The 27,950-nt window shown below is 41.8% G+C and overlaps 1 protein-coding gene across 2 annotated transcripts in view; it reads right to left on the bottom strand.

Moving 5' to 3' along the window:
- The window catches only part of LOC120477884 (B-cell scaffold protein with ankyrin repeats), a 105,882-nt gene that overhangs the window by 21,401 nt on the left and 56,531 nt on the right, over window positions 1–27,950 (bottom strand). For both annotated transcript variants that reach the window (XM_089128342.1, XM_039669812.2), the window contains exon 8: window positions 22,900–22,960. In XM_089128342.1, the coding sequence (XP_088984468.1) occupies window positions 22,900–22,960 (61 nt within the window). The remainder of the gene's footprint in view (window positions 1–22,899; window positions 22,961–27,950) is intronic.

Raw genomic sequence — 27,950 nt, 5'->3', positions numbered from 1 at the left:
CCCGAGTCCCAGCGGAGTCACACGTTGATTAACCGGTGGGAATATACACAATAGGCCTACCTGATATTGAACACAAGAGGGCAGTATAGCACTACGTATGACTCAGATTATTTTTTCTTCTTCTGAATTTTAAAACCATTCTGGCTGTTTTTGAACGTAAACATAATTCTTAAATGAAAAAAGGGAAAAACTGGTTTAATTATAATATTTGTATAATTTAATTTAGAAACAAATGATGTATAATTACATTTTTAGAAGATATGAGGCTTTTAGTGTTTACTGTTTACTTTTTTGACATTACTTTAATCTTTTGCCAAAGTTGCACATGCCTACTGGCTAATAAATGTGATGTATCTGTCGAGCTATCTGTATCTATCTGTTTCAAGCAATTTCAAGCATGCTAAGAGTCCCAAAAGTATCAAAAAAGAATGTTAAAGTTTGATTTGTTGCCACAGCAACAGTATCAAAGATATCAAGAATCCATTCACAGGTCTACATCTGCTGTATTTTTACATTATACAGATGAAGTTTGAAGCAAATCGGTTAAAAAATAAGAGGGTGATATCAAACCATTTTGAAAGTGACACACTTCCTGCTGCCAGTTGGTGGCGCTATAACTCTGACTCACAATAGTCACATCCATGTAATCAGCCTCTTACAGTGAACACACTGCTGAAGTTTCATCAAGATCAGTTAATGTATGCTGAAGTTATAACACACTTCCTGTTTCACGTTTCTCGCCATAATTTTGTTTCCTCGCCACGGCCAAACCGTTCGAGATATCAAAAATCCCCTCGCAAACTTTCATCCTCAATGCCTTGACTTCATGCTGACCGAGTTTCGTGCCGTGTGTTTGAATTCTCTAGGATGAGTATTGCACATTCCATTGCGAGCGTTTTACAAACAAACCTCAATAGCCGACTTCCTGTTTGGCTGGGGTAAAAAGTAAGAGCGTGATGTATAGATGAAACGATGAGATCAACATGTGTACCGAGTTTCTTATTATTACATGCAAGCGTGTTTGATTTATGGACCAAGTGTTCGGACCCCGTTCCAGGGGGCGCTGTCTAGCCCCCCTGCCACACCCAGGTACCATCTTCAGCCCGGCTCTGATGGCTGTGGGATCTGACCTGTGTGCAAAGTTTCAAGAGTTTTCAAACCCGTTAAGGGCCCCAAAAGCCGCTAAGAGTCTCAAAATCATAAAAAAAAAGAATTTTAAAGTTTGATGCGTTGCCACGGCAACAGTATCAAAGATATCAAGAATCCATTCACAGGTCTTCATCTGCTATGTATTTACATTATACAGATTAAGTTTGAAGCACATCGGGTAAAAATAAAAGGGTGAGTTCAAAGCATTTTGAAAGTGACACACTTCCTGCTGCCAGTTGGTGGCGCTATAACTCTGACTCAGAATAGTCACATCCATGTGATCGTCCTCTTACAGCGAACATACTGCTGAAGTTTCATCAAGATCAGTTAATGTATGCTGAAGTTATAACACACTTCCTGTTTCACGTTTCTCGCCATAATTTCGTTTCCTCGCCATGGCCAAACCGTTTGAGATATCAAAAATCCCCTCGCAAACTTTCATCGTCAATGCCTTGACTTCATGCTGACCGAGTTTCGTGCCGTGAGTTTGAATTCTCTAGGAGTAGTACTTCAAATTCCATTGCGAGTGTTTTATGAACAACCCTAAATAACCGACTTCCTGTTGGGCTGGGGTAAAAAGTAATAGTATGAGGTATATATGAACGATGAGATCTATATGTGCACCGAGTTTCATATTATTACATGCAAGCGTGTTTGATTTATGGACCAAGTTTTCGGACCCCGTTCCAGGGGGCGCTGTCTAGCCCCCCTGCCACGCCCGAGTACCATCTTCAGCCCGGCCCTGATGGCCGCGGGTTCTGACCCGTGTGCTAAGTTTCAAGAGTTTTTGAGCATGTTAAGGGCCCCAAAAGTGCCCGAATAGTCGTATAAATAATAATAATAATAATAAATATAGCTGCGAGCAGCGATTGCGGGCCCAAGCCGGTGGCACCGCAACTCCGATGCCTTTAGTTACCCAAAGGCACCGGGATGGTGGTACCGCCGGCTTTGGCCCTTTATCGCTGCTCACAGCTATATTTATATTTAATATAAAGCCGGTGGCACCGCCACCTTGGTGCCTTTGACTATCAAAAAGAAGTGTATTGTAGAGCTTGCATCAATGCGGACTCGATGCGCTGTGCGCTGTAACTCCATGTGGCTTTAAGCGCATCATTCTCCACTCGGGATGCGCATAAGCGTTTTGTGCCACACTGTACTGAGCCTTTCATATCATAATGCAGTGACGCAATGACAGATTATTAATTGCCTTTCTTGTTCTGTTCCATCTATTATATGTTGATAATAGATAGGACAGAGCACAAAAAACCTCAAACAAAGCACTAAAAACTTAAGCTTAAGTTAACTTACGCTGTTTGATTTGCACCCTCTTCCTCTTCACTGTCCTCCATAAAAACCAGCTATTCAGGTCCATGTTGTTCTAGAAAGTTTGTATGTTGCTGCCTCAATTAACATCTCTGCTATACATTTAAAACATGGCTATATCTAAAATAATTTATCTTTTTGATTTTTGTTATCTTGTTTTTCATGAATATTTTACAACAATACAAAGAGCAATGTGTATTTTCCATTAATATAGTTTGTAATGGCTTTTTTGTCATAGATTATAATCATATATTTTTTGGATTTGTTATTTATCTTTATAATGAAGTTGTCTGTATTAAGTAGATTGTGTTTAACACACACAAGAGTGATTTATTAGTTCAACACATACTGTAGTTATAGAAATTCTACTTTATCTTAAAAAACCCTGCACTTTATACACACACACACACACGCACACACACACACACACACACACACACACACACACACACACACACACACACACACACACACACACACACACACACACACACACACATAAATACATGTAAATAAAAATACCAAAAAAAAACATCAAATGTGTTTTTAGTCAGAGTATTATTTTATACAGAAACAAATATTTGTAATTCAGATAAGAATGAAGTTAGTGTTTTAAAATCTTAAGGAAAACAAATATATTGAAATATAGCACATGAATTTTAAATTCATTCAACTTCAATTACAAATACAATCTTACTTTTATTTAAAGCAAACTATACATTTAAAAGAAGGGGGTTATATGCCTATTTTGTCATTTAAAAATATTGTTATGCAAAATTGTTATGCAAAAAGACAAGGACTTAGAGACAAGGACTTTTAGGAAAAATCACAGCCAGCCACACACACACACATAAACACAGACAACAGCCCTCCCCTCCCCACACAAACACACACATCCACCCACACACAGAGAGAGAGAGAGAGAGAGAGAGAGAGAGAGAGAGAGAGAGAGAGAGAGAGAGAGAGAGAGAGAGAGAGAGAGAATCGCAGGGGAAATAAATCCATTCAAACTACAATATCTGACTTTCTGTTGCTCAGAGCGAATGACTTTAAATTGGAAAGTTGATCGGCTTGACGAGAACAATATACGTGGTAAGTTTTGTAACTGTAGGTAAATTGAGCAAAGTTATAACACACTTTATGTGTCCTTTTTTAGTCATAAAATTCATTTCCTCGCCACGGCCAGACCGTTCGAGATATCAAAAATCCGTCCGGAATTGAGCATCCTCAATGTCTTGAATTCATGCAGACCGAGTTTGGTTGTGATTGGTAAACACATGCATTGTGATTTAATGTATTTCTCCTAGGACTATTATTCAAACAACCCATAATTCATAATTCATAAATAACTTCCATTTGAACTGTCATAAAACTTAGAGCACGAAAGTTGTTTGGCCTGATGTGATCTATAATTGTACCGAGTTTCATATTAATTCATGCAAGTGTGTTTGATTTATGGACAAATGTTCGAATCCCAGTCCAGGGGGCGCTGTCGAGCCGCCCTGCCACGCCCGGTTACCAGCTTCAGCCCGGCCCTGATGGCCATGGGTTCTGACCCGTGTGCAAAGTTTCAAGAGTTTTCGAGGATGTTAAGGCCCCCGAAAATGCCAGAGAAGTCGCACACAGCAAATAAAGGGTTAAAATTAACCTGACAGGCGCCCCTCCTCTCACTCACACAGAGAGACACTGAGAGACTGGCAAAATTCTGAGATTTTCTCTACATTCAAACAAACATATCTGACTTTCTGTGGGTCCTAGCTAATGAGTGTCAATTAGAAAGTTGTCCGGCTCGAGGAGTACAATATACATACCGATTTTTGTAACTGTAGATAAAACTAACAACCCCACTTTTGTCAAAAGGTGGCGCTACTGAGCCCTCACCACGCCCGTTTCTGAAACTTTGCACATGTCTACTGGCTAATAAATGTGATGTGTCTGTCGAGTTTCATGCAATTTAAAGCATGCTAAGAGTCTCAAAAGCATCCTAAAAGAATGGTAAAGTTTGATGCGTTGCCACGGCAACAGTTTCAAAGATATCAAGAATCCATTCACAGGTCTTCATCTGCTGTGTATTTGCAGTATACAGATTAAGTTTGAAGCAAATCGAGTAAAAATTAGAGGGTGATTTCAAAACATTTTGAAAATGACACACTTCCTGCTGCCAGTTGGTGGCGCTATAACTTTGACTCACAATAGTCACATCCATGTGATCGTCCTCTTACAGCGAACACACTGCTGAAGTTTCATCAAGATCGGTTGATGTATGCTGAAGTTATGACACACTTTCTGTTTCACGTTTCTCGCCATGATTTCGTTTCCTCGCCACGGCCAAACCGTTCGAGATATCAAAAATCCCCTCGCAAACTTTCATCCTCAATGTCTTGACTTCACGCTGACTGAGTTTCGTCGAACTTGGATCAAAGCTCTAGGAGGAGTATTTCAAATACCATTGCGAGCGTTTTACAAACAAACCTCAATAGCCGACTTCCTGTTGGGCTGGGGTAAAAAGTAAAAGCGCGAGGTATAGATGAAACGATGAGAGCAACATGTGTACCGAGTTTCATATTATTACATACAAGCGTGTTTGAGTTATGGACCAAGTGTTCGGACCCCGTTCCAGGGGGCGCTGACGAGCCGCCCTGCCACGCCCGGGTACCAGCTTCAGCCCGGCTCTGATGGCCGCGGGTTCTGACCCGTGTGCAAAGTTTCAAGAGTTTTCGAGCATGTTAAGGGCCCCAAAAGTGCCCGAATAGTCGTTAGAAAAATAAAAGAAAAAAAAAAAATATAGCTGCGAGCAGCGATGGCGGGCCCAAGCCGGAGGCACCGCAACCCCGGTTCCTTTAGTTACCTAAAGGCACCCGGGTGGCGGTGCCGAAGGCTTTGGCCCTTTCATGATTAAATGTTAAAACGGCTTGCCATACTCTGTCATTTCGACTAGTCACAATTATGTTACAGATATCTTAAATGATAATACAAACTATCCAAAGTGTAACGACTAGACAGAAAGACTTTGTTGATATCTACAATGTTAATTCCGGACAGGCAAACTTAGCTTTTAAATGTTAAAAGGGCTTGCCATACAGGGACGTAGGCTCAGAGAGAGGCTCACCATATTCAGACCAAAATATCTGACTTCCTCTTGGTCCGAGCTAATGACTATGTATTAGAAAGTTGTACGGCTTGAGGAGTACAATGTATATACCGATTTTTGTAACTGTAGATAAAACTAACAACCCCACTTTTAAGTATATATATGGTGCCTTTAGTGTTATTCTGCACGACGTGCAAAAACTTAACCCCCGCTTTTTTAAGTATATATATATATATATATATATACACTCACCGGCCACTTTATTAGGTACACCTGTCCAACTGCTCGTTAACACTTAATTTCTAAGCAGCCAATCACATGGCGGCAACTCAGTGCATTTAGGCATGTAGACATGGTCAAGACAATCTCCTGCAGTTCAAACCGAGCATCAGTATGGGGAAGAAAGGTGATTTGAGTGACTTTGAACGTGGCATGATTGTTGGTGCCAGAAGGGCTGGTCTGAGTATTTCAGAAACTGCTAATCTACTGGGATTTTCACGCACAACCATCTCTAGGGTTTACAGAGAATGGTCCGAAAAAGAAAAAACATCCAGTGAGCGGCAGTTCTGTGGGCGGAAATGCCTTGTTGATGCCAGAGGTCAGAGGAGAATGGCCAGACTGGTTCGAGCTGATAGAAGGGCAACAGTGACTCAAATAACCACCCGTTACAACCAAGGTGGGCAGAAGAGCATCTCTGAACGCACAGTACGTCGAACTTTGAGGCAGATGGGCTACAGCAGCAGAAGACCACACCGGGTGCCACTCCTTTCAGCTAAGAACAGGAAACTGAGGCTACAATTTGCACAAGCTCATCGAAATTGGACAATAGAAGATTGGAAAAACGTTGCCTGGTCTGATGAGTCTCGATTTCTGCTGCGACATTCGGATGGTAGGGTCAGAATTTGGCGTCTACAACATGAAAGCATGGATCCATCCTGCCTTGTATCAACGGTTCAGGCTGGTGGTGGTGGTGTCATGGTGCGGGGAATATTTTCTTGGCACTCTTTGGGCCCCTTGGTACCAATTGAGCATCGTTGCAACGCCACAGCCTACCTGAGTATTGTTGCTGACCATGTCCATCCCTTTATGACCACAATGTACCCAACTTCTGATGGCTACTTTCAGCAGGATAATGCGCCATGTCATAAAGCTGGAATCATCTCAGACTGGTTTCTTGAACATGACAATGAGTTCACTGTACTCAAATGGCCTCCACAGTCACCAGATCTCAATCCAATAGAGCATCTTTGGGATGTGGTGGAACGGGAGATTCGCATCATGGATGTGCAGCCGACAAATCTGCGGCAACTGTGTGATGCCATCATGTCAATATGGACCAAACTCCCTGAGGAATGCTTCCAGCACCTTGTTGAATCTATGCCACGAAGAATTGAGGCAGTTCTGAAGGCAAAAGGGGGTCCAACCCGTTACTAGCATGGGGTACCTAATAAAGTGGCCGGTGAGTGTATATAAAGAGGGTTATTCTGCACGACATGCAAAAACTTAACCTCCGCATTGACTGTCGAAGAGAAGTGTGCAGAAGAGCTTGCATCAGTGAGGGCTTTGCAAAATATATATACATACAAACACACACACACACACACACATATAAATGAGGTTAGTGTTTTACAATATTAAGGAAAGCAAATGTATTGAAATATAGCACATTAATTTTAAATTCATTCAGCTTCAATTACCAATTTGTAGTTTACCAATTTATCTTACTTTTATTTAAAGCAAACTATACATTTAAAAGATTAGGGTTATATGCATATTTTGTCATTTAAAAAAATACAAAATTGTTATGCAAAAAGATAAGGACTTGCAGAAAAAATCTACAGTCAGCCACACACACACACATAAACGCAGACACCAGCAACCCCCCCCCTCCCTCTTCCCCATACAGACACTGATAGAGACAAGATACACATCCAAACTGCAATATCTGACTTTCTTTTGGTCTGAGCTTCTTACTGTTAATTAGAAAGTTGATCGGCTTGACAAGAACAATATACGTGGCATGTTTTGTAACTGTAGGTAAAACGAGCAAAGTTAACACATTTTATGTGTCCTTTTTTAGTCATAAAATTATTTTCCTCGCCACGGCCAAACCGTTCGAGATATCAAAAATCCGTCCGGAATTGAGCATCCTCAATGTCTTGACTTCATGCACACCGAGTATGGTGGTGATTGGTAAACACATGCGTTGTAATTTGATGTATTTCTCCTAGGAGATTTATTCAAACAACACATAATTCCCAACTTCCATTTGAACTGTCTTAAAACTTAGAGCAGAGATGGGCGCAGGTCACGCAAGTCTCAAGTAAGTCTCAAGTCTTAACCGTCAAGTCTCAAGTAAGTCCCAAGTATTTTTTTTGGGGGGGGGGCAAGTCAAGTCAAGTCACAGGCTATGTTAAGTCAAGTCAAGTCTTGTAGTAGGTTAAGTCAAGTGCAAGTCAAGTCACCTTATTATTTTAATTTTACATGCAGAATCTGATCTTAATAAAATGAAAAGACAAGATAAGTATTTGCCAGTAAATTACAATAATTTGCATTGTAAATACTCATGTTCAGTAAAATACACCATGGAATCAAACAAAATTGTAACTTCATAAAATTATTTATTTTTCACTTCTGCCAACAGTGTGTTTGAAATGTTTTAAATTTTCAACATTGAGTCCATAAAACAAATAACAGCTTAACATCCTACAGACTCTCTGAACACCTTCCTCTCTCTCAAACACAGTTTACAAACAATATTAAACTTTGTTACATTTCTCCTCTCTCTCTCTCTCTCTCTCTCTCTCTCTCTCTCTCTCTCTCTCTCTCTCTCTCTCTCACACACACACAGTGGCGGTTCTAGACCATTTCAACTGGGGGGGCCAAGCTGGGGCCAGTTGTACTGTTAGAGGGGCCAGTTACATTTAGACCTTATCATTTTCTGCACTGCACTGAATGCATAAATAAGCAAAATACCATGTTTATAATTATCCAACAATTTGCATTTGCATTATATTTTTACATTTGCATTACATATATCAGTCTGTATTTGAATTTCCATTTTATTTTTTTACATTGAATATACAGTATGTATATATATATATATATATATATATATATAATTTTTACAAATTAATCTACGATTTTTTTTTTTTTTTTTGCAAAAAGATCAGCAAATTATCCTCTAAACTGGCCTTTTTAGGGGGCTTTCCTCTCAGGGTGAATGAGCTTTTTTATAATTGTTTTTTTCCTGACATCTTTGAAAGACAGAAGCAATAATTAATGCATCCTTGGCCAGGATATAATTATAAAATATGACATGATTTTAAAAGTGACCTATAATATCGACTATGCAATACACTTTAATTTATCTAGTGCTAATAAAATTATTAAGCCTATTTGGAGAGAGAGATGTTTATAATGTGACAATATGTCAGTCATCGTGATTCGTGTAATAAGATGACTAGGCCTAGACTACTTGTTCTGAGCAGGTGTTGTCAGTGAACAGGCTGTAAAACTGTTGTCTAAGTTACAGACTGATACTAATTAAATGGGAAACGAATCGATTACCTAACGTAACCTCGGTTCTCTCTAGATGAGGGAACGAGCATTGCGTAAGCTAGCTTACGCTACGGGAAAGATTCATCTTACATCAGTCAAGTTGTCATAGTTTTTGTCAAACAAGTTGTGAATTTGTTGTAACATTAAAACAGGAGATCATGACTTACTCCGTGCTCCAAGTGATGTTCGGAGCTCCAGTGATTAGTTTCATCTGTGGGACGGGTGAAGAAACTTTCGGAAGATGTTGTAACAGAATCATATGAACAATTCCAGGATATGCTTTTTTTCATTGGTTGTTGCGTTAAATTTTACCCAGATACAATAGTGCCCTTTTCTGATTGGCTATTAAGTAGCACTTCTCTTTTTTTGATTGGCTGATGCGTAGCAGGGTCGACTGCTGAACTCCAGGCGAGACGCGCTTGATTCTCACGTGAGAGCGGCGCGGCCAGAGAAATTGCGTATATTAAATATATTATTAATAGTTTTTCCGCATGAGAAATACAATGTGTGACGGGAGTGTGAGACAAAAGACTGAAACGAGTGACTGTCATGCTCAATGCGTGACACACTATAAAAAAAATATTTCAAACTGACTCCACATTTAGGGGGGCCACAAGGGGGTCCAAGCTTGTTGTCGCAGGGGCACTGGCCCCCCCAGGCCCCCGCCTAGAACCGCCACTGCTCACACACACACACACACACACACACTTTCTCTCTCTCTCAAGAAGCAAAAACATGACTGCTAAAGGTTGTATCAGCGATGGCGGGGTAACATCACTTAACATCACGAGTGATATTCCCTTAGGCCACGCCCCCTTGTCTCCCCAAAGTATTATAAGCAATCATGCGCATCCCGTGTGCAGAATGATGCACTTGAAGCAACACCAAGTCACAGCACGCAACGCTTCACATTGAAAAGAACATAGCGAAGGGATGGTATCTATAATCTATGCTTAGTAGGGCTGCACGATTTGGGAAAATGTCATATTGCCATTATTGAGCCAATATTGCAATTGCGATTTGCGACTCCGATATAATAAAATGGTTTCATGAGTCCAACTTGCTTGGTTCTAAAGTAAAATGCACACACAGATTAATGTTTATTTCTCAACTCAAACTAAAAACAACAACAACAACAATAAATGATTGATAACACCTATAATGATCAATAAACCATCAACCAAACCAACATTACAGTGATTCCATCAATTGAAAGCCATCAACTTTTTAAAAAATTATTAGGCTTAAAAAAAATATATAACAGCTTTTAAATTAAGTGAACTTCAAACAATCCCCACATAAACCCATAATAAAAAACATATTTACCTGTGCCCTTCCTGTCTTAACAGGTACAGAAATTGAATAAAGTTATCAAACAGTCTGCGCTGCCTGAATCATAAATTATATATATATAATAATCCTTATTAAAGCTACAAAAGTTCTTTACTCAAGATCAGTGAGTAATTTTCTAATTTCCCTTTGTTCTTTTAACTTTACTGAAATAACGCTTTATTCGCTGCTGGCCCTTTAAGAGCACCCGTTGCCGAGACGCGGATCTCACACGCGCCTCATAGCACAACTCACAACTCTCACATTTTGGCATAATTGTGTGTGCTATTGTTCGTTCAAGCTCGAAAGAGAACTGTTTATTCTGGGCTGGCACACGGTCAGTGCATGCGCATTATGCGAGTCTCATCTATTCTAATCTAGGGCACTCACAGGCAGCTTTTCACTTCTTGTCGTGCAAAATGCGAAAAGGCATTTGAACCAATAAGAGGGGGATCTTGTAACACTAGTCAAAGGATGACAAAAAAGAAGAGATGCTGCGCTAATAGCCCTACTTTGTTTATTTCATTTAAAATCGCGGCATTTTGCGTTATATAATTGCATAGGTTTGAGATCGCTATTACGACTGCGATATAATTAATCGTGCAGCACTAATGCTTAGTGTATTCTAAAGGGCAATAAACTCCACTCCAGCAAGATAGTCATTTTATGCAAATCATAGACCTTTATGCCTTATCTACAAATAAAGTATAATATTGGGAACATTGATCTTGAAGAGAGTGTCGTCGTGTTACTGTCGCAACCGAACGCGACGCGCTAATGCTGATGCATGGAAAATGACTGAGGCGAGATGACTTTCCGTTAACTTTAACTTAGAGACTAAAATATTAATTTTACCACACATTAAGCTATTGAATGACTTTAGAAGTCTTGGAATATAGTGTGAAAACTTGATTGTGCTTTACAGTTTTTTATGCCTTTAGTGGGGCTTAACAAAATAACACAATATGCAGAATGTCGGACGTCACTTATAGGCTAAACTGTTTTTATAGATAAAACTATTTACATTCGGCAGTCATGAAAACAAATCTCAGATAACGGTTGACTAGGTAACAATGTGTAATTTTGCGCCGGAGTTCTCCTTTAACTTACATTAGCTAACGTTAGCTAACTACGAACGAGCTAACCAGATAACATTAACAAATTGACAAGCACTTACTGGGCAGAATATGGCTCTTCAAATGACGGACGAAATTGGAGGTTGTCATCTGACTGTCCGCGATCTTAACGTTGCATGTCTTGCAAAGCGCTGTTCTTTTGCCATCTTGTTGTAAGAAATTCTTGAATCCAAAAGCGACGACGATCCTCGTTATCCCTCCGGCTGACATGTTGATGTGATCTGATGTAAGTGGGCGTGGTGTGCGCGTAAGGTATGAGAAGGCATGACTGATGATCTCTGATCCAGTCATGACAGCGCTATTCTCAGCCTGCGCTCCAGCTGGATCAACTTTATTTTTTTTTTACATAATTTATATATTTTATATTCAAACTGAAAACATGATGTGATTAACACTCAAGTCATATTATTACATGCAAGTGTGTTTGATTTATGGACCAAATTTTCAGATCAAGTTTATGGACCAAGTTAATTTAATTAATAAACTAATTATATAAAACTATTAATGCACTACAATTAAACTGGTTATATGCCTTTACTTATAAAAAAATAAAAAACTTATTTAAAAAAATACCAGGCTTAAGGCATTTATTTTTTATGCAGGCCATACACACAGGAGTGAAATGGTTAATACCCCTCCCCCTACAAACACACACACATACACAGACAGGCAAAGAGAGATGTAGGCTCAGATTGAGCAAGACCACATTCAAACAAACATATCTGACTTTCTGTGGGTCCTAGCTAATGAGTGTCAATTAGAAAGTTGTCCGGCTCGAGGAGTACAATATACATACCGATTTTTGTAACTGTAGATAAAACTAACAACCCCACTTTTGTCAAAAGGTGGCGCTACTGAGCCCTCACCACGCCCGTTTCTGAAACTTTGCACGTGTCTACTGGCTAATAAATGTGATGTGTCTGTCGAGTTTCATGCAATTTCAAGCATGCTAAGGGTCTCAAAAGCATCCTAAAAGAATGGTAACGTTTGATGCGTCGCCACGGCAACAGTTTCAAAGATATCAAGAATCCATTCACAGGTCTACATCTGCCGTATGTTTACATTATACAGATGACGTTTGAAGCAAATCGGGTAAAAATAAAAGGGTGATATCAAAGCATTTTGAAAGTGACACACTTCCTGCTGCCAGTTGGTGGCGCTATAACTTTGACTCACAATAGTCACATCCATGTGATCGTCCTCTTACAGCGAACACACTGCTGAAGTTTCATCAAGATCAGTTAATGTATGCTGAAGTTATAACACACTTCCTGGTTCACGTTTCTCGCCATGATTTCGTTTCCTCGCCACGGCCAAACCGTTCGAGATATCAAAAATCCCCTCGCAAACTTTCATCCTCAATGTCTTGACTTCATGCTGACCGAGTTTTGTCGAATTTGGATCAAAGCTCTAGGAGGAGTATTTAACATTCCATTGCGAGCGTTTTACAAACAAACCTCAATAGCCGACTTCCTGTTGGGGATGGGGTAAAAAGTAAAAGCGCGAGGTATAGATGAAACTATGAGATCAACATGTGCACAGAGTTTCATATTATTACAGACAAACGTGTTTGAGTTATGGACCAAGTGTTCGTACCCCGTTCCAGGGGGCGCTGACGAGCCGCCCTGCCACGCCCGGGTACCAGCTTCAGCCCGGCTCTGATGGCCGCGGGTTCTGACCCATGTGCAAAGTTTCAAGAGTTTTCGAGCACGTTAAGGGCCCCAAAAATGCCCAAAAGGTTACAAAATAATAAATATAGCTGCGAGCAGCGATGGCGGGCCCAAGCCGGTGGCACCGCAACCCCGGCTCCTTTAGTTACCTAAAGGCACCGGGGTGGCGGTGCCGAAGGCTTTGGCCCTTTCATGATTAAATGTTAAAACGGTTTGCCATAGTCTGTCATTTTGACTAGTCACAATTATGTTACAGATATCTTAAATGATAATACAAACTATCCAAAATGTAATTACGACTAGACAGAAAGACATTGTTGATATCTACAATGTTAATTTCCGGATAGGCTAACTTAGCTTTTAAATGTTAAAAGGGCTTGCCATACACGGACGTAGGCTCAGAGAGAGTCTCACCATATTCAAACCAAAATATCTGACTTCCTCTTGGTCTGAGCTAATGACTATGAATTAGAAAGTTGTCTGGCTTGAGGAGTACAATGTATATAACGATTTTTGTAACTGTAGATAAAAATAACAACCCCACTTTTGTCAAAAGGTGGCGCTATTTAGTCCCTGCACCATGCCCGTTTCTGAAACTTTGCACATGTCTACTGGCTAATAAATGTGATGTGTCTTTTGAGTTTCATGCAATTTCAAGCATGCTAAGAGTCTCAAAAGCATCCTAAAATAATTTCAAAGTTTGAAGCTTTGCCACGGCAACAGTTTAAAAGATATCAAGAATCCATTCACAGGTCTACATCTACCGTATGTTTAAATTATACAGATGAAGTTTTTCATCTGTTTTTCATCATTATACAGATTAAGTTTTTCATCTGTTTACATTATACAGATGAAGTTTTTCATTCATATTATTACATGCAAGCGTGTTTGATTTATGGACCAAGTTTTCGGACCCCGTTCCAGGGGGCGCTGTCTAGCTCCCCTGCCACGCCTAGGTACCATATTCAGCCCGGGCCTGATGGCTGTGGGATATGACCTGTGTGCAAAGTTTCAAGAGTTTTCAAACCCGTTAAGGGCCTCAAAAGCCATTAAGAGTCTCAAAATCATCAAAAAAAAAAGAATTTTAAAGTTTGATGCGTTGCCACGGCAACAGTATCAAAGATATCAAGAATCCATTCACAGGTCTTCATCTGCCATGTATTTACATTATACAGATGAAGTTTGAAGCAAATCGGGTAAAAATAAGAGGTTGATTTCAAAGCATTTTGAAAGTGACACTTCCTGCTGCCAGTTGGTGGCGCTATAACTTTGACTCTAAATAGTCACATCCATGTGATCGTCCTCTTACAGCGAACACACTGATGAAGTTTCATCAAGATATGTTAATGTATGCTGAAGTTATAACACACTTCCTGTTTCACGTTTCTCGCCATAATTTCGTTTCCTCGCCACGGCCAAACCGTTTGAGATATCAAAAATCCCCTCACAAACTTTCATCCTCAATGTCTTGACTTCTTGCACACCGAGTTTGGTTGTGATTGGTAAACACATGCGTTGTAATTTGATGTATTTCTCCTAGGACAATTATTCAAACAACCCATAATTCTCAACTTCCATTTTAATTGTCGTAAAACTTAGAGCACGAAAGTTGTTTGGCCTGATGTGATCTATAATTGTACCGAGTTTCATATTAATTCACGCAAGTGTGTTTGATTTATGGACAAATGTTCGAATCCCAGTCCAGGGGGCGCTGTCGAGCCGCCCTGCCACGCCCGATGACCAGCTTCAGCCCGGCCCTGATGGCCATGGGTTCTGACCCGTGTGCAAAGTTTCAAGAGTTTTAGAGGATGTTAAGGCCCCCGAAAATGCCAGAGAAGTCGCACACAGCAAATAAAGGGTTAAAATTAACCTGACAGGCGCCCCTCCTCTCACTCACACAGAGAGACACTGAGGGCCAATCCCAATTCTACCCCTTACCCCTTCACTTTCCCCTTGCCCTCCATTTTGCGCGTCCACGTGAAGGGGTAGGGCTGTCCCAATTCTCTTTTGGTTGGAGGGGGAGGGCTAGGGTGAAGGGCCAGATAGCCCTTCAAACGAAGATTTTTCGGGAGCACACTTCAAACGAAGGGGTATGAGAAGTGTCACTGCTAACCCAGGCTGGCTGCCCAAGCGACAAAGGAGACCCATAAATTTAAGTATTTGTGGCTTTAATAAGTATTATAACGACAAATAATGATTTGCTTTATGTTACATTCAATATTGTGTTCATATTTACGGTCAGTTTCTTCACAGAAACGTTTGTAAAAAAAAAAAAAAATCGCTAAAATTACTGTAGTTTGCTAACGATAGTCCCGCAACATATTTTCGTCGTCTCCGCTGTTTCCTGCGAACTTCACAAGATGCAAGAAAATAGCTGTAACCCACGCGACTGAGATAACTGCAGCTGTCGACGGGATCTTGGAAGTTGTGATAAACATCGGCGCATCTCCTGTGACGTAGGCGCTAGCGACGACTTATAATGACGTTTAACGGAGGCGTAGTGGTGTCCCATTTCTTAGGGGAATATTTTCACCCCTACGCATTGCCACTCTGTTTCAAGGGTCAAGGGGAAGGCGGAGGGGTAGGGCTAGGGGAAAGGGAAGGGGTAAGGGGTAGAATTGGGATTGGCCCTGAGAGACTGGCAAAATTCTAAGATTTTCTCTACATTCAAACAAACATATCTGACTTTCTGTGGGTCCTAGCTAATGAGTGTCAATTAGAAAGTTGTCCGGCTCGAGGAGTACAATATACATACCGATTTTTGTAACTGTAGATAAAACTAACAACCCCACTTTTGTCAAAAGGTGGCGCTACTGAGCCCTCACCACGCCCGTTTCTGAAACTTTGCACGTGTCCACTGGCTAATAAATGTGATGTGTCTGTTGAGTTTCATGCAATTTCAAGCATTCTAAGGGTCTCAAAAGCATCCTAAAAGAATGGTAAAGTTTGATGCATCGCCACGGCAACAGTTTCAAAGATATCAAGAATCCATTCACAGGTCTACATCTGCCGTATGTTTACATTATACAGATGAAGTTTGAAGCAAATCGGGTAAAAATAAAAGGGTGATATCAAAGCATTTTGTAAGTGACACACTTCCTGCTGCCAGTTGGTGGCGCTATAACTTTGACTCACAATAGTCACAGCCATGTGATCGTTCTCTTACAGCGAACACACTGCTGAAGTTTCATCAAGATCAGTTAATGTATGCTGAAGTTATAACACACTTCCTGTTTCACGTTTCTCGCCATAATTTCGTTTCCTCGCCACGGCCAAACCGTTCGAGATATCAAAAATCCCCTCGCAAACTTTCATCCTCAATGCCTTGACTTCATGCTGACCGAGTTTCGTGCCGTGTGTTTGAATTCTCTAGAAGGAGTATTGCACATTCCATTGCGAGCGTTTTACAAACAAACCTCAATAGCCGACTTCCTGTTGGGCTGGGGTAAAAAGTAAGAGTGTGAGTTATAGATGAAACGATGAGATCAACATGTGTACCGAGTTTCATATTATTACATTCAAGGGTGTTTGATTTATGGACCAAGTGTTCGGACCCCGTTCCAGGGGGCGCTGTCTAGCCCCCCTGCCACACCCAGGTACCATCTTCAGCCCGGCTCTGATGGCTGTGGGATCTGACCCGTGTGCAAAGTTTCAAGAGTTTTCAAACCCGTTAAGGGCCCCAAAAGCCGCTAAGAGTCTCAAAATCATCAAAAAAAAGAATTTTAAAGTTTGATGCGTTGCCACGGCAACAGTATCAAAGACATCAAGAATCCATTCACAGGTCTTCATCTGCTATGTATTTACATTATACAGATTAAGTTTGAAGCAAATCGGGTAAAAATAAGAGGGTGATTTCAAAGCATTTTGAAAGTGACACACTTCCTGCTGCCAGTTGGTGGCGCTATAACTTTGACTCACAATATTCACATCCATGTGATCGTCCTCTTACAGCAAACAAACTGCTGAAGTTTCATCAAGATCAGTTAATGTATGCTGAAGTTCTGACACACTTCCTGTTTCACGATTCTCGCCATAATTTCGTTTCCTCGCCACGGCCAAACCGTTTGAGATATCAAAAATCCCCTCGCAAACTTTCATCCTCAATGCCTTGACTTCATGCTGACCGAGTTTCGTGCCGTGTGTTTGAATTCTCTAGGAGGAGTACTTCAAATTCCATTGCGAGTGTTTTATGAACAACCCTAAATAACCGACTTCCTGTTGGGCTGGGGTAAAAAGTAATAGTTTGAGGTATATATGAACGATGAGATCTATATGTGCACCGAGTTTCATATTATTACATGCAAGCGTGTTTGATTTATGGACCAAGTTTTCGGACCCCGTTCCAGGGGGCGCTGTCTAGCCCCCCTGCCACGCCCGGGTACCATCTTCAGCCCGGCCCTAATGGCCGCGGATTCTGACCCGTGTGCAAAGTTTCAAGAGTTTTTGAGCATGTTAAGGGCCCCAAAAGTGCCCAAATAGTCGTATAAATAATAATAATAATAATAAATATAGCTGCGAGCAGCGATTGCGGGCCCAAGCCGGTGGCACCGCAACCCCGATGCCTTTAGTTACCCAAAGGCACCGGGATGGTGGTACCGCCGGCTTTGGCCCTTTATCGCTGCTCACAGCTATATTTATATTTAATAAAAAGCCGGTGGCACCGCCACCTTGGTGCCTTTAGGGTTATTCTGTACGACGTGTAAAAACGTAACCCCCGCTTTGACTATCAAAAAGAAGTGTATTGTAGAGCTTGCATCAATGCGGACTCGATGCGCTGTGCGCTGTAACTCCATGTGGCTTTAAGCACATCATTCTCTACTCGGGATGCGCATAAGCGTTTTGTGCCACACTGTACTGAGCCTTTCATATCATAATGCAGTGACGCAATGACAGATTATTAATTGCCTTTCTTGTTCTGTTCCATCTATTATATGTTGATAATAGATAGGACAGAGCACTAAAAACCTCAAACAAAGCACTAAAAACTTAAGCTGTTTGCTGTGTAGTCTGAGAATGAGCTGTTTGATTTGCACCCTCTTCCTCTTCACTGTCCTCCATAAAAACCAGCTATCCAGGTCCATGTTGTTCTAGAAAGTTTGTATGTTGCTGCCTCAATTAACATCTCTGCTATACATTTAAAACATGGCTATATCTAAAATAATTTATCTTTTTGATTTTTGTTATCTTGTTTTTCATGAATATTTTACAACAATACAAAGAGCAATGTGTATTTTCCAATAATATAGTTTGTAATGGCTTTTTTTGTCATAGATTATAATCATATATTTTTTGGATTTGTTATTTATCTTTATAATGAAGTTGTCTGTATTAAGTAGATTGTGTTTAACACACACAAGAGTGATTTATTAGTTCAACACATAGTTATAGAAATTCTACTTTATCTAAAAAAACCCTGCACTTTATATATACACACACACACACACACACACACACATAAATACATGTAAATAAAAATACAAAAAAAAAACATCAAATGTGTTTTTAGTCAGAGTATTATTTTATACAGAAACAAATATTTGTAATTCAGATAACAATGAAGTTAGTGTTTTAAAATCTTAAGGAAAACAAATATATTGAATGAAATATAGCACATGAATTTTAAATTCATTCAACTTCAATTACAAATACAATCTTACTTTCATTTAAAGCAATCTATACATTTAAAAGATGGGGGTTATATGCCTATTTTGTCATTTAAAAATATTGTTATACAAAATTGTTATGCAAAAAGACAAGGACTTAGAGACAAGGACTTGAAGGAAAAATCACAGCCAGCCACACACACACACATAAACACAGACAACAGCCCTCCCCTCCCCACACACACATGCACACCCACACACACACACACACACACATAAACACAGACAACAGCCCTCCCCTCCCCACACACACACACACCCACACACACACACACACAGAGAGAGAGAGAGAGAGAGAGAGAGAGAGAGAGAGAGAGAGAGAATCGCAGGGGAAATAAATCCATTCAAACTACAATATCTGACTTTCTGTTGCTCAGAGCGAATGACTTTAAATTGGAAAGTTGATCGGCTTGACGAGAACAATATACGTGGTAAGTTTTGTAACTGTAGGTAAATTGAGCAAAGTTATAACACACTTTATGTGTCCTTTTTTAGTCATAAAATTCATTTCCTCGCCACGGCCAGACCGTTCGAGATATCAAAAATCCGTCCGGAATTGAGCATCCTCAATGTCTTGACTTCATGCACACCGAGTTTGGTTGTGATTGGTAAACACATGCATTGTGATTTGATGTATTTCTCCTAGGACAATTATTCAAACAACCCATAATTCATAATTCATAAATAACTTCCATTTGAACTGTCATAAAACTTAGAGCACGAAAGTTGTTTGGCCTGATGTGATCTATAATTGTACCGAGTTTCATATTAATTCATGCAAGTGTGTTTGATTTATGGACAAATGTTCGAATCCCAGTCCAGGGGGCGCTGTCGAGCCGCCCTGCCACGCCCGGTTACCAGCTTCAGCCCGGCCCTGATGGCCATGGGTTCTGACCCGTGTGCAAAGTTTCAAGAGTTTTCGAGGATGTTAAGGCCCCCGAAAATGCCAGAGAAGTCGCACACAGCAAATAAAGGGTTAAAATTAACCTGACAGGCGCCCCTCCTCTCACTCACACAGAGGGACACTGAGAGACTGGCAAAATTCTGAGATTTTCTCTACATTCAAACAAACATATCTGACTTTCTGTGGGTCCTAGCTAATGAGTGTCAATTAGAAAGTTGTCCGGCTCGAGGAGTACAATATACATACCGATTTTTGTAACTGTAGATAAAACTAACAACCCCACTTTTGTCAAAAGGTGGCGCTACTGAGCCCTCACCACGCCCGTTTCTGAAACTTTGCACATGTCTACTGGCTAATAAATGTGATGTGTCTGTCGAGTTTCATGTAATTTGAAGCATGCTAAGGGTCTCAAAAGCATCCTATAAGAATGGTAAAGTTTGATGCGTTGCCACGGCAACAGTTTAAAAGATATCAAGAATCCATTCACAGGTCTACATCTATCGTATGTTTACATTATTCAGATGAAGTTTGAAGCAAATCGGGTAAAAATAAAAGGGTGATTTCAAAGCATTTTGAAAGTGACACACTTCCTGCTGCCAGTTGGTGGCACTATAACTTTGACTCACAATAGTCACATCCATGTGATCGTCCTCTTACAGCGAACACACTGCTGAAGTTTCATCAAGATCAGTTAATGTATGCTGAAGTTATAACACACTTCCTGTTTCACGTTTCTCGCCATAGTTTCGTTTCCTCGCTACGGACAAACCGTTCGAGATATCAAAAATCCCCTCGCAAACTTTCATCCTCAATGTCTTGACTTCACGCTGACTGAGTTTCGTCGAACTTGGATCAAAGCTCTAGGAGGAGTATTTAACATTCCATTGCGAGCGTTTTACAAACAAACCTCAATAGCCGACTTCCTGTTGGGCTGGGGTAAAAAGTAAGAGTGTGAGGTATAGATGAAACGATGAGAGCAACATGTGTACCGAGTTTCATATTATTACATACAAGCGTGTTTGAGTTATGGACCAAGTGTTCGGACCCCGTTCCAGGGGGCGCTGACGAGCCGCCCTGCCACGCCCAGGTACCAGCTTCAGCCCGGCTCTGATGGCCGCGGGTTCTGACCCGTGTGCAAAGTTTCAAGAGTTTTCGAGCATGTTAAGGGCCCCAAAAGTGCCCGAATAGTCGTTAGAAAAATAAAAGAAAAAAAAAAAATAATCGGAAGGAAAACAATAGGGCCTTCGCCCTTTCAGGGCTTGGGCCCTAATAATCGTTAGGAAAACAATAGGGCCTTCGCCCTTTCAGGGCTTGGGCCCTAATAATAAATAATCCTTAGGAAAACAATAGGGCCTTCGCCCTTTCAGGGCTTGGGCCCTAATAATCGGAAGGAAAACAATAGGGCCTTCGCCCTTTCAGGGCTTGGGCCCTAATAATAATAATAATCCTAAGGAAAACAATAGGGCCTTCGCCCTTTCAGGGCTTGGGCCCTAATAATAGAGAAGAAAAATAATCGCAAGGAAAACAATAGGGCCTTCGCCCTTTCAGGGCTTGGGCCCTAATTACTGTGTTTCACAATTGCTTTGACTCAATTCTCAAATGAAATTTTATCAAAACAATACATTTCTTGTTTTTAACAATTCGTTTCTTGTGTGTTGCATGTGTTTTGGTATAAAATAGATAACTAAATGCAAATGACCGTCTAATCAAAACTGATGAGTTGATTCTCTAAAATTGACATGCAAATCGGAATGTTTACATGGAACAAAATACATGCACTGTATACTGTACATAGAAATGTGCATATTATTTTTATGTGTACAACTGTATTGAATTTTCCAATAAACTATTACTTACTGTTGTGATACACAATATCAATGAACATGAAATTAAATGTTTAGGGAAAGTTATTCACAAATAACTTTGTTGGGAGACATACTATACAGGCGTATAATAATTTGGGTAAATGTGTAAGCTAGATTTAGGCTATTTTGTTCACATCTTCATGGACACCACTATGATTTACCTCGTGTGGTAATATTTTTCCTTGTAAATATGTATGGTTTGCAAAAATGGGAACTGGTGCGTCTGTTAATGAGATAAGTAGAGTATGCATTGTGCACAAACTACATTATGGCCAAGCATGCACCCTTAAAATAGACTAGGTTTTTCCTGGTCTGTGGCGGAATTGGTTTCTGAAACTGCAAAATAGCACCAGGGAACGTTTGGCCGGAACATGCCTCCTCTTTACGCCAAACCGCCCCCGGAGCGCAAGTTCATTCCAACGCATTCTCATCCTTTCGCGTCTGTTCATTCCTTATTTTACCAACATGCCTCTGTGTAGGGAAAAGTCCGCTGTGCATCGGGTGCAGAATAGGGATGATACATGCATCAGTGTACAAAGTCAATGGGCTCTATGCACGGCAGTATTTCCGGTGAAGGTGTAAGGATTCTCAATGACTTCCGCCGATCGTAGAGTCCAATGCAAAACCGAGAATTTATATTGAATTTTATACTCCATGGATATACTAAAGAAACGTTAGTCACAAAAACAGATAAAATAGACACCCCTCGTTGTGTTTATGCTTCTTTTTGAAATTATATTAAATAAACATATTAAAATTACGTCTAAACGTATGTACGTTTCGTTACAAAGACGGGAGGACAGTAAATTTTGAAGACTCTGCCATAATCCCGTTTTCCTCGGTTTTCCTCCGCTTTAGTCTCCACAACCGGAAATGGACGAGCATCCTTGCGTCAAATGCGGAACTTATGCGTGCATATAGCCCATTGCACTGAGTGCAAGATAGAGCCCTTAGAGTTGTTGGGGAATTTTTGGAAATTTTTTTTTTTTTTAAATACATTATTTTACTTCCATTGAGAATGTTAAGACTGTTTAGAAAATGAGCCAAAGCAATTAAAAAAACCTGTACCTTTTTGTATTTATGGAATTGTATAAGTAATGTTACACTCGCTACTGGTCTGAGTATCAGCTGAAATTCGAAAGAATTGCGCTCTTGCTCATGATATTGCTTAAATATACAAAATATTCATCATATTTAGACTAACATACCTGCTCTGCCCATCAACTCATATACACTGGTGTCAGTGTTGCCATCATTGTCATCAAAAACCTATGAGAACATTGTTAATGACACATGAATGACAAATGACAACATTTTAAAATAGCATATGTGACAAAAAAGATCAACACAATACTTATTAAATATTTACACATCAAAGTAATGTGCATTTTTGCAAGTGCTTTAGAAAAGAGGAAAATCTTTGGTTAAACTGTTGATGTACATCAGGTCTTCTACAGATCTGAATTGAAAATAGCTTGAATATTATAGTATTAGAAAAGACAAGAAAATTTGTCATTTACTGACAGAGTGTAAAAGTTAGTCAGTTCAAACTAATTTAAACAGTTCAGACAATAAATACTAAATGATGATAGTAGCAAAGTTCACTTCAGTGTAATGCACACTTCTTTCTTACTGTCGCTCTCTGTCTACTGTTCCTTAGCAACCTGCTACTATTCACTTGTGATAATAGCCTCCACTTCTTTCCCTTCAATATTGATTATGCACATTATGCATTCAGTGTTATGAATATATTCATTAGAGTAGAAAGGGAGAATTAACAGATAAACAAGACAAGCTAATTACACATCACAAGTTGAGGGGTTGTGAAAGACAGCTGCTTTGATGTTGGACAAGAGTGTTACATTATCATTTATCCACAAGTGCTCTCTTGTTGTGATGAATAATTTAAATATGTTTTCTGTTGTCAGATAATCTGAAATAATCTGACATGTCATCAAACTGATTGAAAGACAGGCATTAAAAAAGACCAAGCTGTGGGTATATATATATATATATATATATATATATATATATATATATATATATATATATATATATAATTGGAGTGTGTGTGATTCTACTTAGAAAACAAATGTTGTTTAAGCTTAATTTCTCTTCAGTCAAGTCGCAATTAAGTTGGCATTGCCAAAACGTCAAAACTTTTACCATACCTAACTCATCCTTCAGGCTAGGACTTATTTTACCAGAGTGGGTAATTTGTGATTTTTAAATCAAAACAATTTATTTATTTACTGTCATTAATAACCAATGAAAATAAAATTAATTTACAATAATATGGATTCTGCCATATAGAAACTTATATTTAAAGACCTCATTGGCATCACATCACACCACATGACACAAATATTTTCTGTGTGTCACGGTGTGGCTCTGGCTGAAGGACGAGGAGACCGGAGTATCGGTAGAGAACAGGTTTTTAATAAATATAAACAGGCAGGCAGACAGACAGGAACATGGGCGCCACACGGGCTTACAACAAACATCAATTGACATCGACCGACAAAGACTGAATGGGACAGAGGGAACTAAATACATGGAAGAATCAAACATAACGAGGTGCAAACAGGTGAAACAGATGAAACAGGACGCTGAACGGGAGGCTGATGAGGGAGTGAGTTCAGGTGTGCAGACGAGAGGATCATGGGAAGTGTAGTGCTGTAGACAAGACAGACTGGTGCAGACGGAGGACTGTGACACTGTGATTGCAGTTTGAGTGACTGAGAATGAATGTACCTCAATAAAATCACAGTAATATTATTATTCCCACTAATATACTAATATTATTAGCATGCAAAAATTGTCACATTGAGATACAAATGCATCAAAAAGCCCACAGCTGAATTGTGATAAGTCCATGTTAATCATTTATTTTGTGAATATGTAATTTGAGTCAGAAAGCGACAACAATGATATACTTTAAAGCAAGCTAAATGTCTTATAGAGGAAATGTGTAAAGTTTATTTGACTATTATACACTAACTGAAAGCCCCCACTGTTAAACATTACAGAGAAAGATGCTGCGAGGCTGTTATTCAAATATCAAACAAATCTCAGTGCCATGCCAGTATCCTGCTGGAAATAATGCATTCATTCAATGACTGTGCTCCAGTTGGACTAAAATCACAATACAATTTAATGGCTGTTTGATGAAGGATCATTAGTAAAGATGCAACAAACCGTAGATGTTCAAATGTAAATGGAGACTGTTCTCTCTCAGAGAAAGAAGCAGGGATCTTTTTTTCTCTTCTTTAATACCTGCCTCCTCTTCTTGATCTTTTTAAGGATTTGTTCACTCAGTCATATGCTACACACTAAAAAACCCTGGGGTAGGTTTAGGAGGGAGGGGGGTGGGGGGTTCGTGTATATTATACGCCAATAAGTGTGTATCATATGCACACGAAAAATGCGTACCATACCAAACTGTTTTTGGTGTATAAATGCCACGAGAAATGACATTCTGTCACAGTCTTCGTCTGCACCATCCTGTCTGCGTCATCAGCACTACACTTCCCAGAATCCTCTCGTCTGCACACCTGAACTCACTCCCTCATCAGCCTCCCGTTCAGCGTCCTGTTCATCTGTATCACCTGTCTTCACCTCATTAACCCTGATTCCTCAGTGTATTTAGTTTCCTCTGTTTCAGTCTGTGTTTGTCGGTCAATGTCTGATGTCAATGTCACAGGGTAACTCCTGTGCGCATGCCGGTCTCCCTGTACCGCTGCCCCTCCGGGGGGACGTCTGTGGTTCGCATGACGCCGCTGGTTCAGTTCCTGGGAGCCCGGCTAGAGCTCCCCGACCTGTCCCGCTGCGTCATCAGAACGATCAGATTCGGCTACGCGACTCAGTTCGCGAGGTCTCCTCCCCGCTCTAGGGGAGTTCGCTCCACGGTGGTCGGTGGCTATGCCCCGGTCACGAGAGCGGAGATTGCACCCTGCTGGCGAAGGGTGCAATCGAGACGGTCCCTCCAGCCGAGGTGAGGTCCGGTTCTACAGCCCATACTTCACTGTCCCCAGAAGACCGGTGGGTTACGGCCAATCCTGGATCTGCGCATTTTGAGCCGTACTCTCCTTCGACTACCGTTCAAAATGCTCACAGCCAAACGCATTTTCGAATGCGTTTGGCCTCAGGATTGGTTTGCAGCAATCGACCTGAAGGACGCGTACTTTCATGTCTCCATATTGCCTCGACACAGACCGCTCTTGGTTTGCCTCGAGGCCAGGCATCAGTACACGGTTCTCCCTTTCGGGTTAGCTCTGTCACCTCGCGTCTTCACGAAGATCGTCGAGGCAGCCCTTGTTCCCCTTCACGAACACGGGGTTCGCACCCTGATTTATCTCGACGACTGGCTGATACTGGCACACTCTCGAGAACAGGTTTGCGAACACAGAGACCTGGTGCTCCGGCACCTAGCCCGTCTGGGCCTTCGGGTCAACCGGGGAAAGAGCAAACTTTGCCCCGTGCAGAGGATCTCTTTTCTCGGCATGGAGATAGACTCGGTTGCCATGTCCGCGCAGCGCACGAGCGAGCGCGCGCACTCACTGCTGACTTGTCTTCGACAGTTCGAGGGCAAAAGTGCGGTTCCACTGAACTATTTCAGAGGCTCCTGGGGCATATGGCATCCGTGGCCGCGGCTACGCCGCTCGGTTTGCTTCATATGAGACGGCTTCAGCTGTGGCTTCGCGATCGAGTCCCGAGGTGGGCATGCCATCGCGGCTCGCTCCGAGTTCCAGTGACTCCAGCATGCCGCCGAACCCTCTTCCCGTGGTCGAACCTCAGCTTTTTATGGACCGGCGTCCCTATTCAGCAAGTTTCCAGGCATCTCGTTGTCTCCTCGGATGCGTCTACCACGGGTTGGGGTGCCATGTGCAATGGGCATGCAGCCGCGGGTTCCTGGACAGGACCCCAGCGCCTCATGCACATCAATTGCCTCGAGCTGCTGGCAGTACGTCTCGCCCTGCACCGCTTCCGAGCGTTGCTCAGGGGCCAGCATGTGCTTGTCCGTTCAGACAACACCACGTCAGTAGCGTACATCAACCACCAGGGGGGTCTACGCTCACGCCGGTTGTCGCAGCTCGCCCGCCACCTCTTGTTATGGAGTCAGAAGCACCTGAGGTCCCTTCGTGCAGTATACATTCCAGGAGACCGGAACCTGGCAGCCGACGATCTGTCACGGGTCCGTCCTATCTCCGGCGAATGGCGACTCTATCCCCAGTCGGTCCAGCTGATTTGGGACCAGTTCGGGGAGGCACAGATAGATCTGTTCGCCTCCCGGGACTCATCCCACTGCGCCCAGTTTTATTCCCTGACCGACAGTACGCTCGGCTCAGATGCGCTGGCGCACAGCTGGCCGCGGGGCCCACGCAAGTATGCGTTTCCCCCAGTGAGCCTCCTTGCACGGGTGTTGTGCAAGATCAAGGAGGACGAGGAGCAGGTCTTGCTGGTAGCCCCCTATTGACCCACCAAGACGTGGTTCTCCGAACTCTTGCTCCTCGCGACAGCACCTCCTTGGCCTATTCCTCTGAGACAAGATCTACTCACTCAGAGACGGGGCACTCCGTGGCACCCTCGTCCTGATCCTGGAGACTACACATGTGGCTCCGGGACGGGACGGGGCAGGTTTGAGTTCGTTGCCACCTGCGGTGGCGGCAACCATCACTTCCGCTAGAGCGTCGTCCACGAGACACCTGTACGCGTTGAAGTGGAACCTCTTCGTCAGCTGGTGCTCTTCTCGCTGAGAAGACCCCCGGAGATGTTTGATCGGAGTCGTGCTTTCCTTCCTGCAAGAAAGGTTGGAGCGTAGGCTGTCGCCCTCCACCCTTTGGGTTTATGTCGCGGCCATTGGCGCGTCTCATGATGCAGTGAAAGTTAAGTCTATGGGAAGCATGACCTGGTCATCAGGTTCCTGAGGGGAGCGAGGGGGCTAAATCCGCCTCCCTCCCCTCCTGCCCTCTGGGGACCTCTCAGTAGATCTAAGTGCTCTGCAGAGGCCTCCCCTGGAGCCTTTGCAGTCGGTAGAGTTTTTGCCCTGTCCTATGTAGACAGCACTCCTGATTGCATTGGTCTCCATCAGGAGAGTAAGGGACCTGCACGCACTCTCTGTTGACGAAGTGTGCCTGGAGTTCTGGCCGGCTTACTCTCACGTATTCCTGAGACCCCGGCCTGGATATATGCCCAAGGTTCCTACCACTCCCCTCCGGGACCTGGTGGTGAACCTGCAAGCGCTGCCCCTGGAGGAGGC

This window comes from Pimephales promelas, chromosome 1, assembly GCF_988280905.1.
Source record: "Pimephales promelas chromosome 1, fPimPro1.hap1.1, whole genome shotgun sequence".
NCBI classification, from domain to species: domain Eukaryota; kingdom Metazoa; phylum Chordata; class Actinopteri; order Cypriniformes; family Leuciscidae; genus Pimephales; species Pimephales promelas.
The sequence above is the reverse complement of the archived record's forward strand: the minus strand, read 5'-3'. Positions and strand labels throughout refer to the sequence as shown.